Source organism: Orbilia oligospora (genome assembly GCF_000225545.1).
Source record: "Orbilia oligospora ATCC 24927 unplaced genomic scaffold scaffold00043, whole genome shotgun sequence".
Lineage (NCBI taxonomy): Eukaryota > Fungi > Ascomycota > Orbiliomycetes > Orbiliales > Orbiliaceae > Orbilia > Orbilia oligospora.
Window position 1 is genome coordinate 598085 of NW_011645600.1, and position 17608 is coordinate 615692.

General features: G+C 44.1%; 4 protein-coding genes across 4 annotated transcripts; 3 read left to right on the forward strand and 1 right to left on the reverse strand.

Annotated features, from left to right (window-relative positions):
* Positions 1–2884: 2884 nt before the first annotated feature.
* Positions 2885–6207, forward strand: AOL_s00043g177 (uncharacterized protein; the record flags this gene model as incomplete). Its single annotated transcript, XM_011120664.1, has 5 exons — positions 2885–3459; positions 3674–3732; positions 3829–4115; positions 4204–4572; positions 4648–6207. 5 exons carry the CDS (start codon positions 2885–2887, stop codon positions 6205–6207), a joined length of 2850 nt encoding a protein of 949 aa, XP_011118966.1.
* Positions 6208–9465: 3258 nt separating this feature from the next.
* AOL_s00043g178 (uncharacterized protein) lies at positions 9466–11730 on the forward strand (the record flags this gene model as incomplete). Its single annotated transcript, XM_011120665.1, has 5 exons — positions 9466–9519; positions 9700–9796; positions 9906–10052; positions 10160–10528; positions 10748–11730. 5 exons carry the CDS (start codon positions 9466–9468, stop codon positions 11728–11730), a joined length of 1650 nt encoding a protein of 549 aa, XP_011118967.1.
* Positions 11731–12252: 522 nt separating this feature from the next.
* Positions 12253–14460, reverse strand: AOL_s00043g179 (uncharacterized protein; the record flags this gene model as incomplete). Its single annotated transcript, XM_011120666.1, has 7 exons — positions 12253–12455; positions 12524–12656; positions 12721–12913; positions 12979–13088; positions 13182–13281; positions 13344–14316; positions 14409–14460. The coding sequence occupies 7 exons, from the start codon at positions 14458–14460 to the stop codon at positions 12253–12255; spliced, it is 1764 nt and encodes a 587-aa protein (XP_011118968.1).
* A 1144-nt stretch (positions 14461–15604) lies between these two features.
* AOL_s00043g180 (uncharacterized protein) lies at positions 15605–17551 on the forward strand (the record flags this gene model as incomplete). The annotated part of the gene is made up of 3 exons (XM_011120667.1): positions 15605–15763; positions 15836–16187; positions 16251–17551. The coding sequence occupies 3 exons, from the start codon at positions 15605–15607 to the stop codon at positions 17549–17551; spliced, it is 1812 nt and encodes a 603-aa protein (XP_011118969.1).
* Between the last annotated feature and the right edge of the window lie 57 nt (positions 17552–17608).

A 17608-nucleotide genomic window follows, 5' to 3' on the forward strand; every position in this document is an offset into this window, starting at 1 on the left:
AAAATCGGTTCCAAAGTTTGAGTTTTGTATCTTTACCAACTATACCTATCTCAATTACTTGCAGGCGCAGGGAGCAATCCGAAGGAAAAGACAGGCCGTTGGATCGGTTTTTTTGGTGCTTCTAATTATGGACACAAGCGGATAAGCACGCACGTTTTTTCTTCTCAGAGTATTGTCTTGTATAGTATAGTTAGTCTTTATTATATTATATTACTCTGCTTGTAATTAGTATAATCCATAATATACGGAGATGGATCGAAATGTTCACTCTCAGGGCTGAGGTAGTCGAGAGAGAGAAGGACGGATCTTTGGAATTCCAAATCCGAGGCTGACTACCACCCTTGTCTTTTGCTTGGCAGGTTTTCTTTCTTGTACCATATACTCCGTACGCTTAAATAGTATGTAGACGGTCAAATTGTTTGTCTTTTCTCTGTATCAACTTGAGGCTTAGCCTGATGAATGTGCTTAGTCAGTCAATCCACCATATAGAGCGGTTTGATATATGTGAAGGGGAAGAAGCTAGTCGGGATCATTGCATGTCGGGTTTGGAATTAATTGTGGGCGGTAAGTACGGATAACAATGAACAGATTCGAACAGCGGGGAGATCGCGATCTGATAATTGATAACGACTAGTTGAACATGTTGATATGCATGCAGGGTTTATCACACTTGCTTGCTTACTTACACATGTACGAGGTATGTATGTATGTATGAGAATAAGAGTCTTGAGAATCTTGGGATATGGTCCGAGGAATATTCGAATTAAGACAAGACAAGCCGAGAGTCTTGATCGTATCCTTGTGAATCCCGCACTGCATCAATATGTCTAAGAGAGATGTATGTAAGTATGTAACTACCCCGCACTAGTTAGGTTACCGAAAGATAAATAAAAAAAAGTCGTCTGATGGCAGACATGAAAAAAGATTTCTCGTCCGATGATTCGGGATGTCTGCAAGGGCCATCTCAGAGCTCTTCCACCCCCAATTACTTACTTAAGTACATACCTAGTAACTAATTCTTAATAATATAATATACTTGGAAGCTAGTTAGAAGAAGTACCGAATAAAGTATTGACCTAAGAGGTATCCACTAAGTTACCGTACAAGTACTAGATTGATAGAAAGTAGTAATTGTAATAATAAGAAGAACTTATCACCTGGGACCACCGTCAATAAGCGGGTCTGCACCCCCAACTTTTGTCATACACAATTGGGAAGAGAGAGAGCCTTCCGTATAGGAAATGAATACGCGGAAAAGCAAAAGAGAGAAGACCAAAAAAAAAGGGGAAGCTCGGCTGGAAGTGGCATGACAGGACCGATGACTAAACTCGGGTCGATTAAGTTTCCATCTCCACCTGAGAGGAAGAGGAAGATAATGGAGAGGGTATATAAAGGGAGCACACTTCTTGTCACAAATTAATCTGATCGATCAGATTAGATCTTTTAAACAGGACATTCGACACAACACATTCCACTTTTTCCTAGTCGGTAAGTACCTACTTAAGTACCTATCGACAGAAGACAGAGACGGGACGAGACAATATTAAATCGAGCTAGAGAACCAAACTAACAGGAGCTAGAAAATTGAGATGAAAGTTAGTCTTTTTTTCTAAATTTCGACGGAAATAAAGAATTTAAGACCATCATCCGACTGCATCACGAGGTTACTTACATTTATAACTATTTAGTAAAGCTGTGAGTATACTATCACTATTCCCCCATGCTTCACACACTTTTCATACATAGTATAGTATACTAGTATACTTTTTCTTCTTGGATTCTGTTATATTGCCGGTTCTCTCCTTCCTGATTGATATTTATATACTACTCAAGTATATATCGAAGCTGGACGGTAATAATAAAGACCCCGGTTTAAATCGATTGAACCTGGACAGAATTGGGTTCCGTCCGTCGTCCGTCTTCCGTCGTCTGCAGCCGCCGTCACAAATTACCTATCCTATCCCATCCCATCCCTTTCTTCCTTTTTCCCCCTCCATGGCCAGCCCACTCTGCATACTTAATTACTTCATAGGTACATAAGTGGGTGGGCTGCCGAGATAATCGATCCATTATCCCGATCGTGGTGGTCTTCTTCTTCCCCCTCCGCTCCGTACAGGCTTAGCCTTTTTTGTTTTTCCTTGTTCATGTTCTCGACCTGCATATTTTCTCTTGTCATCACCCACTCACTCTCGGGCTCTTTTTTGTTTTTTTTCTTCTTCTTTTTCTTTTTGACTGAAGGAGAAAAAAAAGAGAAAGGAATAATCTTGTCTCATCTGAATTTCACGGAAACTACTACTTAAGCAGTAGTTAGCGTCGTATTTCCTAGTAATACGGTGGGGGTGAGCTGAAGCATGATCATAGCCAATAAACTGGGGGGTGGATGAGAGAGAGAGAGAGAGACCAGCAACACGTGTGTCACCGGAATGTTAATGTTAATGCAGCGAATGAATGAATGACTGACTGACTGACAGACTGACTTGCTGAAGAGATGAACTGACGAAACAAATCGGATACGAGGCTTTTGCTTTTTAGTTTCTACGATAAATAATCTATTTGGATTATATTATAAGATCTCTCTCTCCTTCTTTCCCCATACATACCTACATACTATCACCATTCCAGTCTCCTCCCTCTATCGATATCGATACCACTCGGCACCCCTCTCAGTTACACACTCCACTCAAATATATATACTTAAGTACATATATGATATTATACCCCTCCTTTCGACTAGTCGGTTTATCGGTTTTATCAGTTTATCAGTCGGTCAGGGAGTAAATAATCAAATAAAGAAGTGGCTATATAGTCAGTCTGTTTGTGAGTTGTGTGTGTGCGTGAGAGAGAGAGTGTGTGAGAGAGACAGTGAGAGAAAGAGAGCGTGAATATGCCCAGGCCGGCTTCTTCCTCCTCTTCTACAACACCGCTGCTCATCCGCTCTTCACCCGCCCTGGGAACCGGTTCCTACGGTGCTCTACCGGACCTCTCCAGCAGTCCCGAATCCCCTCCAAAGTCACCGACTGCTTCGAAACGGAAAAAGGGAAAGACCAGGAGTCGTCTTCGAAATCTTTTTACCTCGTCTGATAATCCTTCTTCGAATGGAGTTGTTACCGAAGCCGAACATTCTGCTGCTGCAGGTGCCGCCGAAACAGCAGAAGACCACTCCCACACGACACCCGCAATCATCGACATGAGACGACGGTCCTCCACCGACGAACAAGACCCTGGCGTCAAGCTGGCCAAGGTTCGACCTGTTACTAGCTCTGCCGGTTATAGTGCTTTCCATGGCGAAACCGCTGGTAGCTCTTCAACCGCTGTTTTTCCTTTCCCAGAATCCGATTCCAGCTCCACCGCGACAGATTATGACGCCGGACAAGTCCATCCGCTGCAGGACAGCGATGCCGATGTCGATACCGACGACGACGACGAAGGTCTCGCCTTCAACCCTCATGCGAACTCTCCGTACGTTTTGTTCTCTTCCTTTCTCTACTCCCAAATGACCTGATTCCTTTTTTTTTTTTTTTTACTTCAAAAAAAAAAGGATCAGGGAATATGCCGCCGTCATCATGGGTTGGATGTTGGTGTGACAGTGTGACAGCGACCATCCCAACCTGCTTAATCTGATCCGTCGATTAATAGCTGACTCTTGTTATTATTTGTGTTGGCGTGTCACCAGCTATGCACAGGTGCGAGCTTCTGTACCGAATACCGACGATACTTCTCTCTCAATAAGCAGTATGTCTTCTGACCTATCTTCTTCTTCTTCTCCTTCCCCACGAGATGTGATGTGATGCGATGTGGGGGATTGCTAAACTAACTTGTCTTGGTTAGCACCCCGTATGTGGACCCTCGCCATCCTCTTCTCTGTCGTCGGATCCTCTACAAACCTCTTCTTCTCCCTTCGCTACCCATCCGTTAGCATCACGCCATTCATCGCCCTTCTTCTTGCCCACCCACTCGGTCGGATATGGGATCTGTGTTTCCCGGAAATAGTCAGTGCCACCACAATTTACGGCAAGCTCATGAGATGGCTCGGCCAAGGTCGCTGGAACAAAAAGGAACATGCCTGCGTCTACATCAGCTCCAATGTGAGCTTTGGCTTCGCATTCGCTACAGATGTAAGTGTGGTTCCACAATGATAAGGAATCTACCCGGAAAAGAAATGCCAATTAAGCTGATCAATGTCCCGTCTTTCTCAATTTTCAGGTCATTGTGTCACAAAATCACTTTTATAAGCAGCCTACTCCGATCTTGTATCAGATACTTTTGACGCTGTCCACCCAATTCTTGGGTTATACATTCGCCGGATTGACTAGACAATGGCTGGTATACCCATCGAGTATGATATGGCCGGTGACACTGCAGTCTACCGCCATGTTTACTACCCTACACGATAGATCCGAGGGAGAGGAAGAAGTAAAAGGGTGGGAGAAGTGGGGTAGATGGAAGTTTTTCATGACTGTCCTTGGAGGCAGTGTGGCATGGTACTTCTTTCCGGGCTTTATCTGGCCCGGGTTGAGCTACTTCAATATCGGAACTTGGGCAAAGCCCGACAGTGTCGTCCTTGCTAATTTGGTACGTCCAACTCAACTCACGCAACACGTCGTGATATCATTTTATGAATAATGAATGATACTAACAAATTTCAAGTTTGGAACATCGACTGGTCTTGGCTTAATCCCAATTACCTTCGATTGGGCGCAGATGTCGTACATCGGTTCGCCCATCATCACCCCCCTCTGGGCGGCGACCAACGTCCTTATCGGGCTTATCGCCGTCATGTGGATCTTGGCACCCATTCTATACTACTCCAACGTCTTTTTCTCCTCCTATATGCCTATATTATCATCTTCTGTATACGATAACACCGGCGGCTTCTACGACGTTCAAAAGGTCTTGACCCAGGATTTCATGTTTGACGAGGCCGGCTATAAATCCTACTCGAAGGTATTTCTACCGATCACCTACGTTCTCAGCTATGCCCTGCAATTCGCCGCGATGACTGCGTTGGTTACCCATACGACAATCTGGCACGGCAAAGATATCTGGAAACAAGGCAAAAGAGCGCTGAAGATCGGATCGATCACTAAAACTGAGACGACCGGGACTTATCAGCGACTTAAGACTTCTTCCGGGAAAAGGATTGAGAGCGAAGATGATTTGAATGATGAAGAGTGGGCGGATATTGTCGGAGACGAGGATGTGCATGTCAGGCTGATGAAGAAGTACCCAGAAGCACCAACAAGCTGGTACCTGGCGACCGGTGTCGTGACGACGCTCGTGGGGATGTGGTTAGTTGAGGCGTATGAAGTCCATCTACCGTGGTATGGTCTACTGCTCGCCTTGTTCATGTGCACCATCTTCTTCGTCCCTGTCGGCATCGTTATGGCTATTACCAATCAACAATCTTCAATATTTTTAATCTGCCAGATGGTCGCCGGCTATGTATTTGCAGGCCGTGGTATCGCAAACATGGTGTTCGTCACATATGGATACATCACTTCTACGCAAGGCCTCAAATTCGCCTCCGACTTGAAACTTGGTCAATACGTCAAGATCCCCCCGAGAATGCTGTTTACGGTTCAAATGGTCGCTACCGCTGTTGGAAGCTTGACACAAATCGGAGTGCTGAATTGGATGTTCGGTAGTATCCCGGGGATATGTACACCTGAAGCCCTCAGCGGGTTTACATGCCCGCTCGCGAGGGTCCATTTTAATGGTAGTGTGCTATGGGGTGTGGTCGGACCTTCTCGATTCTTTGGAGCGGGAGAGCTATACAACCCACTCGTGTGGGCGTTCGCAATCGGTCTCATTGCTCCGATTATAGTTTGGGCGTACGGGAGATACACTGGTGTCAACGTTAAGCGCGTTAGTTTGCCAGTAGTATTCGGAAGCCTGAGTTGGATCCCGCCAGCCACCGGGTTGAACTTCTCGACGTGGTGCTTGGTATGTTATGCGGTGAACGGGTGGATCAAGAAGCACAGGGGTGACTGGTGGAGGAAGTATAGGATGGTTCTGAGTGCGGCCTTGGATACCGGATTGGCGGTTGGAGTTGGGGTAGTGTTTTTTGCGATCGTATGGCCGCAGTGGGATTGGGTGAAGAATTGGAGCTGGTGGGGTACGGAGATTTATAAGCAAGGGTGCGATTGGAAGGGGTGTGCATTGATGAATGTGGCGCCTGGAGAGACGTTTGGACCGGATCGGTGGTAGACGACTCTGGCTACCCTGTTTTACGATTTCTAGGTTTCATTCTGAGAATGGGACCCGAATAAGGGCATAGGAAGGTGGGGTAATGGATTGGAGGATATCTTGCGATGCATTTGGTGGTTTTTGGTTTTTTTTGGCATGCGCAAGTTAACTCGACTGTCTTGTTCTTGATTGAATTTGGCGGACTTGATGAGCCATATACTTCCTTGTATAAACTGCGAGCTTGTGGTTTTTATTCGGCGTTCTTTCATGTTTTGGAATATCGTTGGGCATTTTGGTGTTTTTGTTTCTATTCTGTTTTTATATTACTACAACAGGGTATACGCTAGAAGACATGGTATATTATAGATAGAGGAGGAGAGGTTCGAGATAGTGTAATGTAAAGTATTGTATGAACACTTTGGATATCCAATATTAAGTACCTACTTACTTACTTAAGTAAGTAAGTAGGTACTAGCGTATGGTGTATACACCAATAATGCGGTTTGACTTATGATTGGTAACGTTGGAGCAAAGGTTATATAACAGCTGACTGCAAAATTGCTTGCACTCGAACAACCACAATTTGTTACCTCGACCCGATGATTTCGAACCTATGGCCGTTTCACCAATATTCATCTGATAACCATGGAAAGTGGATAATTCGAATCTCGAATGATGAGGCTTCAACACCCCGTCGTCAAAATCGAGATATCCCTTCCCTTTGCTGCATAAACCGCTGTTAAAGTATAACAGGTAAAACGGACCGTAAATTACGGGAAAACAAGGACCGTTTTAATGGTTAAATATGTCATGTGACTTGGTGGCACATCTGTTGTCTGTTGTTTGGGGGGAGGGGGCGTACTGTGGCGTTACGGGGGCAACGTACTCGGCGGTCAGTCACCATATATGTATTTATTTCTTAATTATTTGATATTTATGGCTGCTTTTTCAGTATTTTGTGAAGTATCCGTCTATATATTTCACCCCGAATCTTTCTCTTCCTGCTTTACCTCCATCTCCTTTTCTATTCACTCGGCTCTTGTTTTAGCAACGAACTTTTTTTTCATAACCTTCACCAACCTTGATCTCTTCACCACTCATCAACCTCGATCCCTTCACCATTTGTCGGTATCCTGATATTCAATGATCTCGTTATCTTCATCTAGTTGATGCCTTCTTTTCGTTTTCGATTATTTTCATCGATTTTCATCTATCTTTTATCGCTCTTCTACCTTATCTCGTAAACCACTTCTACCTCTTTTGACTAGCAATCTACCAGCAACGACTTTTAGCAACGACTTTTTCGACCACTAACCTAGAGATCATCAACAATCTCGACATCTTCAGCAACCTACAACATCCTTCTCAGCTACTACACTACACTAGGTACAGTATATCCATCATCATCATTGTCTCGTGCCTTTCCCCTTATGCTGATCGTTTGACCTCTTTGATGATGAATGCTAACATCTCGGGCTTGTAGCGACGGCACTTCGCGTCTCTAGCTTCTCGCCAGCTAACGCAACAGCCAGTCTACTAACATTTAGCAACGAAGACTATACTAACCCTCTAGCTCCTCCGGCAATGGTACTAACAAATCTAGCTGTACTAACAAATCCAGCCGTACTAACAAATCTAGCATCCAGCTCTCCATTCAACCTAGGGAGCTGAAGAGCCAATAGTTAGAATCTATGACCTCCATTCATCATGGAAACTTTGGATTCCGGCAGCAATCCCCTCAAACTAGTAAGACCAAAGCTGTTCTACTTAACTTAGAATGGTGGAGGGCTTATTGGTCCCCTTGTGATATCGAAGGCTGCAGATATCTATCTTGTTTAACACGAGTGGTATCTTGTGGACTCTGATTTTTTCTCATCTTCATCTTCAACAGGTGGAGTTTTTTTTTCCTCGCCTTCAACAGGCGAGGGAGGTATAGCTCAGTATTGCACTGTCTCTGGGTGTACCTTTCTCATACCTTTGGCTCTGCCAACCTTTTTTTTTCAGTTGGTTTGGCTTTGTGATATCGAAGCTGCTGAGTGAAAAAGTTTTGGTGAGGTGGTGATGTCATTGACGTGGAGCTTGGTGGTGTTGAAATTCTGTTGCTTCGCAACACCCCCCCTCAATTTTAAACGGGTAATGTGTTGACCTTGTGGTCTTTTGCGAGGCAAACTGTTGAATATCTACAGCCTCGAATTTGATGCAATTCTACGGGGACCCAAGTAGTCAAATAATACGTGAGGTTTCAGATTAATGCTAATGGTGATACTAGGGCGATGCTCAGATAGCTCTGGGCCTAGATTTGAAATATCACTAGGATCTCGGATGCAGTTATGTTCCACAGTTGATTCTGGATTGTAGTCCGGATCCGGTGGAGCTCTATGAGGCCAACTGGAATGTGATACAACGGAAGATGAATGGGGAAGGAAGAGAGGCCCGAGGAATGCTGTGATATACTATGTATAGGTAGAGATCAACAGGAGATCTCTAACAGAATGCTGACGATGTTGGCTGAGTTAAACGTTAAGCAGCTTAGCAAGGCTAACTGTACGACGAACGCGAACAAGCTAAGCTGCCCCCTACAAACTGGGGAGAAGTGGTAAGTAAGTAAGTAAGGTACCAAAATTCTTCCTTGGTTTTTTTTTTTTTTTTAATTCAAGAAGTTCGAAAAATACGAGCATCTGTTCTTCGAAAGAAAGAGTACAGAAGGCCCCTTTGGTTGAATACTGTGCCGTGGAGGAGCATTTGGCTTGTAACACTTTGTGGGAATTTTATTGGATGGCTATGTTGGGGCGGCTGGTAAGGGAACAATGTCTATTGTTGGAGAGGGTACGGCCTCAAAATAATAATAATAATAATGAGAATTTGAGATGAATGTTACACCTGGGGTTCTTATCTTGGAAGGGGGAGGGGGGGCTTGGTGGCATGTTAATTCGACCGAAGTCTTTTCTTTCTTTATAATACATATGGGCGAGGATTTCCGGACTTTTTTTTTTTTTTTTTTAGTTTATAGATTTTGTAGAATGCTTTATATTTTCCTTGGAATTTTCTTTTCTGATTTTTATTTATTTATTCGTTTTATAAAAATCGTTATCCTTTGAACTATTACCATTTGAACTATTATTCTTTTGAATTGATTAAGGGAAAATATTATAACGACAACCCATTTTTTTGGGAACGATGTCTCCGGATTATAGAATCTCTTGTCCCACGATTACATTATTAATATGGATTTGGGTGGTAGGATCCATAACGTTAACAGACGCGAAGCTTGTGAAAAGGATGGACAACCCGTCAAGAAGGTCTGCGCTAATTATCGAGAATATTAAGTTTGCGGTAAGTATATTTTTCTTTATAACTACTCCATATCTTTTACCTTAGTACATACATATGCTTCACTTCCGTTTGTGACGTCGATTCAATATACGAGGGTAAAACATTAAACGACGTCTCTTGAAAATTACGAAAGCTAGATGTGGGGATAGATGTACTGATATATATCGAGAAATTTGATAGAGTTATAGAGTTCCAGATGTCATTCCTGGAGTTAATGGATCGTCTGAGACTGTATCGTATAAAGATGTGTATGGGATGATGGTGGATGTTGAAGTTGGTAAGTTTAAATTAATTTTCATGCAGGTGTTTATGAGATTATGGGGGATTTGATCGATCGGGCTAATAAATTTCTTCTTTGGATTGATTTTGTTATGTATATATTATAGGAACACCGCCGCAAAAAGTGACGCTTAGATTATCCGGAGGGTCATCGACTTGGATTCCTCGGGATATAAACTTTGGAGCACCGGATGGGTTTAATACCTCACAGAGATGTCGGAGGGTTTGTTCGTTGATTGAGTCATATGGGGGATGTAAGTCTGTCTGTGTATAATTCCCTTTCTGCGGTTTTGGATTTTTTAGATAAAATATCTGTGCATGGATAGATTTTTAATTTGGCTTTTTTTTTATACATATATAGACATCCAGAACCGCTCGGTAACATGGGGAAAAGTCCCCAAGCTTCTAAACCCCGAAAAACACGTTTCACTCAGTCACGCGATAGACTCTTACGAAGGACGTTATCTTTCCGATACATTATTTTGGGGCGACCCGGCGAAAGAATTACCTTCTCAAGCGGAATTTCATACGATTGATGATTTTGTATTTCTTGCGGCGGATGAGTTTAATGGTACGGGAGAATTGGGGTTGGGATTGTTGGATTTTACGGGAGAGCTTGATGGGTTCGGTGGGAAGGAGTTTCTGAGAAGGATTGTTGAGAGAAAGATTTATCAGAGGTATTCGGTGTCTATGGCGGTTATGGGGTTTTCGGTTTATTATGATGCTTATGGTATGTTCTTTCTTTCTTTCTTTCTTTCTTTCTTTCTTTCTTTCTTTCTTTCTTTCTTTCTTTCTTTCTTTCTTTCTTTCTTTCTTTCTTTCTTTCTTTCTTTCTTTCTTTCTTTCTTTCTTTCTTCTTTTTATTTTTATGGTTCATCTTAATTTTGGCGATTCTTTTTGTAGTCAGGCTAACTTATATATTCTTACTTGGAATTAACGTAAATTGTAGATATCAATTCGAGCGAGATCACATTCTCAACCATTGATATCAGCAAATATCAACTTCCAATGGTCACCTACGACTGGCCGTCCCAGAGACTCGTCACCGGCGGCGGGATTATGACTGCCTCCGTCGGGTTCTCGATGAACGGAACACTTAAGACCATTCTAAACAACCAACCGACGATAATATCAATAGGTCAACCGACAATAGGACTCCCCGCACAGCTCCTAAACACGATTTTAAAAGGTGTTAATGCGGTTGAAAGCAAAGTAAAAGATGGATTATGGAGTATCGACTGTGGGAAAATTAAGGATATGGATTTATCCCTTGATATCCAGTTTGAAGGGTTGAATATTACGTTGACGGCAGAGGATTTTATGGTGAAAGTACCAAAACCTTCGAACGTCCTTCAAGAAGAAGGAGGAGAAGAAGAACGAAAAGACGAGGATTGTAGAATCTTCCTCGAGAGTTCGGAACAAAACAATGATTATGGGGTAGCAACGATATACCTCGGAATCCCGTTTTTAAGAAAAGCATACGTCTGGATGGACTACCAAAACAACCAAACCAGTATTGCGAAGTCAAAACAACGAGTAACGAATAGTACGCTCGTATCGATCGGTCCCGGTGGGATATTTTCTAGCTTTGATGATCAAAAAGATGGTGAACCGGATGATGAGATAAGACCGATCCCGGGGGTTTCTGATTCTGATTTTGGAAGAAGGATTTATGATTATATATATGAAAGACCGGGTCTGGCGATGATTGTTGGGACTACTATCGCTGGAGCGGCGGTTTTGACGGCGGTGGGGGTTTTGGTTTTGGTACTATTGAGGGGTGGTCGAGCTGAGATACCGCAGTTGCCACCGGTGCCGGAGTTGGAAGGGGCTGAGAGGTGTGAATTGAATGCGGATCATGGGTGGTCGGAGGTTCCGGGGAGCGAGGGGGGGAAGCCTCGGAGCTCGAATGATGGGGAAGTGGTGGATTAGTATCCGCCGCATGCTTTTTACGAAGAAGTTACGTGTAGATTATATTTCTGCTGTTTTTATTATGTTGGGATTTGTATCTCCATCTCTATTGGTATTGGTGTCCTCGATGTTGACCCAATTTTATGTAAAAATAGATAGTGGAGTGGATGCACTTTTTGTTCTGCGAGCGTTCATGTCGCAAATTCTGAGACAGGGAATTTCAATAGTCCTGGCCTTTAAGCCTCCAATGTTTGATTGATGGTAATCCTTTAACCTCCTATAGAATACCCCAGAAAAGGTCCAGCGATAGCGAAGGCTTGCAAGTTCGATAGAATAAAAAACGCACGTAAGTGTACGCCTCCAAGTGAGTTATCTGAGTCCTATAGACGCCCCAGGTTACGCAAGAAACGCCGTCATATTTGAGGGTAAAAGCAGCAATACATAATATGTGATTTCCACAAGACGAGAAAAAAAAATAGAGAAAAATATGCAGAGGAAAAGAAGAAGGAAACAGGTGAGGACCCCCCATAGCGGGCTCGTTCCTCAAGTCTCGTGGGTGATAGTTGCATTCCCGATGCGCTTATCATTCCGCCAGATTGAAAAGGAAACGTCAGCAGATGCAAGCCTCATTCTGACTTCAGTATCAAACCTGTAGACTAAATCTCCATCCTCATCATACGCGCAAGGAAGCTCGGCAAAGTTCACAGTTGAGATGTCGGTATAGATGGTACCAATGGAAAATACACCTGAACAATTGCAGTTAGCCCCCCAAATCAAAAGTTACGAAAGGGAATATCAAACTGAGGTTCCCTACTTAGATCCGTCAGGTAGCCAGGTGCGTGTACAGCTTTGCTAGCATATAGTTTACAACGAATCCTGGTTTTACTACCATCGATTGTCCAGTGCACTGGAAATACAATATCGGTTGTCTCGGTACAGTCGTCCCCCTACGTAAAAGTTTAGTGTCAATTCCCAAGGAGATGAAGCCTTGGAGCCACGATTTGTATTTACCAAATGACCGCCCCATTTGATTGTATTTTTGACACAACGTCCCCCAAATGGACTCATATACGTGTTCTTAAATTTATGTTTCTGGGGGTCGTAGGGGAGACCACAAGAAAATCCGTAATGCTGGCGTAGACGTCTCGATCTGACGGCCGGGTGAAGTTCGCGTACAATAGCGCCTCTCATGATGGCAGACCAGCTACAAAGGATCCAGTTAGCTACCTAAGGTTCTATCTCTCACCTTCAAAAAGGGAGGGAACTAACGATTCTCTCGGATTTATCACAGGAAGGGATATGTGGTATTTATTTGCCCACTCCGCTAGCGACTGATAGAGATAGTGGGATTCACCAAATCCCCCGACGAGAAATATTGCCTGCAAATTTCAATTTTTAAAAAATTTAGCCGTCACTTCTTCTTCTTCTTAAGACAAACTGTGCACAGATGGAAGTAGGAAAGACAAGCTTACAGAAACCACTTTGCCGGTGTTGTTAATGCATTGAACTTGATCTTGAACAAGCCGAACGATCCTGTCAACTACTGGGTCGAATAATCCTTGCAACTCCTCTCTATTCTCATCCGATTGGGTTAGTATCTGATTAATGTACGGGGCTTCAAGGATGCATCATACGCAGTAAACTCCAATTCGTTATCGTATATTCCGTTCTCCTCGTCATTCGCGACATTGACAGGAAGCTCAATAAACCACACGTCGTTTGTCGTCTGACCGAAACTCCTTTTTATCAAATCAAATGTTTTCATCAGGTTACTCCCTCGGCCGATATCCTTCTTGTTCCATATCTGTTCATCGTCAAATTCAGGACCTATCTTCTGACGCAAGAGTTCAAGAAAGGCTTGGTCAATGTACGAAGATCCACACTTCGAACCGGTTCCGACAGCTGCTTCTCTCAATTTGAAGCTAGGCTGTACCTCTTCTACCTCATATGAGATCAGGTCAACCGTCCCGCCGCCTGCATCACAAACGACAAAAGTGTCGCCCGTTTTCAAAGCAGGCATGGCTTGAGTCGAAATACGGCTAAAGTTAGCAGCATGCATTGCCTTTAAAACGTACAATGCAGCAGCTTCAGGCTCAGAAACTAGTGAGAGGGTGTCAGATTTCCGGCTGCAGAACCCAGCTAGCTTCGCAGCCATTTTCGTAGCCTGCTGTGCTTGGTGGCCCCAGATTGCTGGAACGGTGAATATGAAGTGTATTGGAGTGATATCTAAAGTCTCGGGGATCCGTCTGCGTAGGATTTTCTCCATCAACTCCTCGTAAAGGAGCCTTAGATAGTCTGTCGCGGTATTGATGGGTGACTTGCCAGCCGGAAGCCTTATTTTATCATCCGCCCCAGAAGTTCGATCCCGATATAAACCGGACCCACCTCTAACGTCCAGAAGCAACTTGAATCTGTTGTATATGATTGCAGAATTTGCTGTTTGGCGTCGTTCGCAGGCGACAGAGGCCTCAGCACCCCATCGAGGATCCCTCCCCGGGATATAACGAATCTCTGTGGGTACCTTTGGAGCAACACCGTTGTTACTCCATGAGGTAACAACTTCAATATCGTTGAGTTCCTTCTGGTTCGAGTGGCAGAATGCAATGCCTTGACTCCACCCGATGATGGATTGATATACACTCAGCGTGGGCTCAGACCAAAAAAAAAAGGCAATAGTAGGGGCATGACGAATCACTCACCTGAGTACGTGGTTCCAAAGTCGACAGCGACCATCAACTTCTCTCTTTCCATTGTGAATAATCAACAGTCGACAGTTAACAGCGTTTAGGACGAACTCTTTTGGTTCCTTGGTTTTGGCTGGAGTTAATGTAGGACGAGGAAAGTATCGTTGGCCCACCCAAACTCTATGCCCTAAGTAGGTGGATGGTGAACAGAGCAGTGTACTGGACCGTGGCTAGCTATTTGGCTATAGGAGATTATTAATAGTTTGGAGCGCCGTGGTCTGTTAATGAAGGGATGAATAAATACCTTGGTAGCTAACTGCTTGGTTCAACCGAAGACTATGATCATTAACTTTCTTGTAAATTCTGGAATGACAGTGTATCTATCTCAGGAGGGGACCTTCTGGATCGATTTGGATTTTATCAATATCGTTGTCTTTGGAGGGAAATTTGCTGTGCCCTCACCCTGCGCCTGGTCTCGAGGCTAGGAAATTTGGCGGCTGGAGCTAGTTGTCAGTTGTGGTTGTTGCATGTTGACTGGTTGGATTAAAATGCCTGAATCAACAAGACGGTGGGAACGCGAAGGTTCAGGCACCGTTTGAACGCTGCACTGTACATGTACATTACAATACCAAAAAAAACCTTTCCAGTTTGGTCGCGAAATTAATGCATCCTCGATTGCATCAGGCGGCTAAGTAGATACATCAGGTGCCTACAAAAGATATCTATTGTAGCCAGTCCCGTTGAACTAATAATACTCTTCTCGTCATGCATATGCATATGGATTTTATGGTTGCCTGCTGTAGTTCCCTAATAACTATAGCCTCGTCTGCTGTGTTGTTGAATTCAACATTAAATTTAACTGTTAATAACTGGAGCAGCATTTAGGTAAGCACCCCTTCCTAGACTGGTATCTTTTGTCTACTTAGGTACTTAGGCACTGAGTAAGTACCTTCTTGGTATTTTCTTGGGTCAGTACTAACTTCGTTGTTTACACCCCGCTCAGTGAGAGGTACTTAGGGGACTGCGGCTGGGCGACGATACAACGAGTTCTAGCCAGCCTTCTCACCACCCTCCCAGCATCAGATTCCTGGCAATTCTCCCATCTACTCATTTATGACCCACCAAGTCTCCACAGATTTATGTTCAGTCAAAGCTTCTAGCGTTCGCCATCTATCCTAAGCTATCCGTTCGATTCGACATTTATCCTCATAATGTCCTCGAGCTGGGTTGAGCGAGGCAAAAAGTTGGTTTACAGTTTCACTACATCCAGCCCCTCCGTTCAGGATAACAACGTTTATCAGACTAGATCGTCTCCTAGAAAAAACCCTCCCCTTACTGACAACAATACCGACATGGGTGCTGACAAAAGGGTGGGTTAGCGTACAATGACTGAAGTTCTACCCTTCTGATATAGCCGTTCTAACTTGACATGTCGGAACAAGAAACGTGGGTATAAGAGCAGGCCACAGCCTGACCACAGCGGCCGTAGCCTTAGGTCTCATCATAGCCCCCCTAGAAAGTCCGATTACACGGGGCCGGATGTCACAGGCCCACAGAACACTACACAGAAATCGAAAACGGATGTCGCTGCTACATACGAAACGGACAGAAAGAATGACACCAAGGACCAACGTAAATCTGCATTACTGGAAGATTCGACCAACATACGAGTCAAACCAGCAGAGCCCCCCATCTGTGTCGATATAACTGATTCGGGTGGTACCGAAAGCCCCAATACACAGAAGGCAGTCTCACCTGAGATCCCTTACAATTTTTGCAAGAGTTGTGGGTGTTGTGAGTATCTGCTCCGACTCCGTGTACCGTGATTCTATACTGACTGAACGAAATTTGCTACAGCTGTTGAATTAGGCTCTAAGAGAAAGGACTTATGTAAACTTTGCAGGGCTTATCAAAGAGTGGGCGAATTAGAAGAACAGTTGAACAAAAGCGAGCTCAGACTCGCCGAGGCAATCAGCTGCTCCAATTGGGCTGAAAGCAAGATGGAGAAGCTTCAGAGGGAAGCAAAAGATCAAGAATCCAAACTTCAACAATTGAACCAGAAGAACAGAAACTGGAAATTAGATTATGATAGCTTGAGAGATGATTACAATACTTTGCAAGATAACTCTTCTACCATGATTCAGAGGCTTCGAACAACGGAACTGGAAATTGGTAAGCTTCAAAAAACGGAACTTGCAAGGTTGTACCAGGAGGAAGTGCTGCTTGATACGACTGCCAAAGATTGTCTTAGCAATGACCTATTCACCAAAGTCAAGGTGATAACCCGCAAATGCTTCCGAAGAATCCCTTGGGAATCCAGCGTGGGAGTTTTTCCCAATCTGGATCAGATATTTCCCGGGATGTTCATCGGACGATGGACCAAAACTCAGTGGCCAATGATCCGCGACAACCCTGACTTTGGTACTCTAGCTCTTGTCGATGCAGTACTATTCAGTATAATTACGACTAGATTCTTTAAGAATCCCTTTTTCCGGGCTGAAAGTGACCCTGAAGTGAAACAGGCGCTTGACAAAGTTTACCTAAGTGAAAGGCAGGGAAACGTGAAAAACATGGAACTGTGGAGGAAAACCACCGCTATATTGTTGAAAGAACTGTCCTTGAAGGGGGTCGGGGACCATCAGGATTCTGTCACAACGGAAGAGGCCAAAACGAATCCATCGCAGCTCGTCCTAGACAAGGTCTCTTCCGAACTCGAAACATTTATCTCCAATTTTCTCAGCATTCACAAAGCGCCTTCCGGTTTCGAACCTTCTGAGCTCGAAAGGAAGATCTACGATTTGGTAGCCTCTTCAGCAAATCTTGCAGATGATTGGCACTCTAGAGATTTCCGTCTCTCTATCATCGACATCGACTGGCTTGAGTCCCAGGGGATTGACTGGTGCACCGAAGGCGCATCAAAGTATGTCACTGCTTTCCCCAAGAACAAGAGACTCGAAGAGAATGTCAATTACACAATTGCAGCCGTGATTACACCGGGGTTCATTCGGTACGAGAAGGGAGATACAGAAGGATCGGAGATAGAAATAATATGGGAACCAGCTTCAGTCCTTTTGGAAGAAGTGGATTCGGGTGGTATTAAAGTCGGCATGTATGGCTTGCGAAACAACTGGGGTAAGAACAATCCGTTCCAATGGTAGCGAAACCGGGAGATTTTCATTCTCTTTGTGGGTCCTACTGTGGTTTCTTCGGTCGAT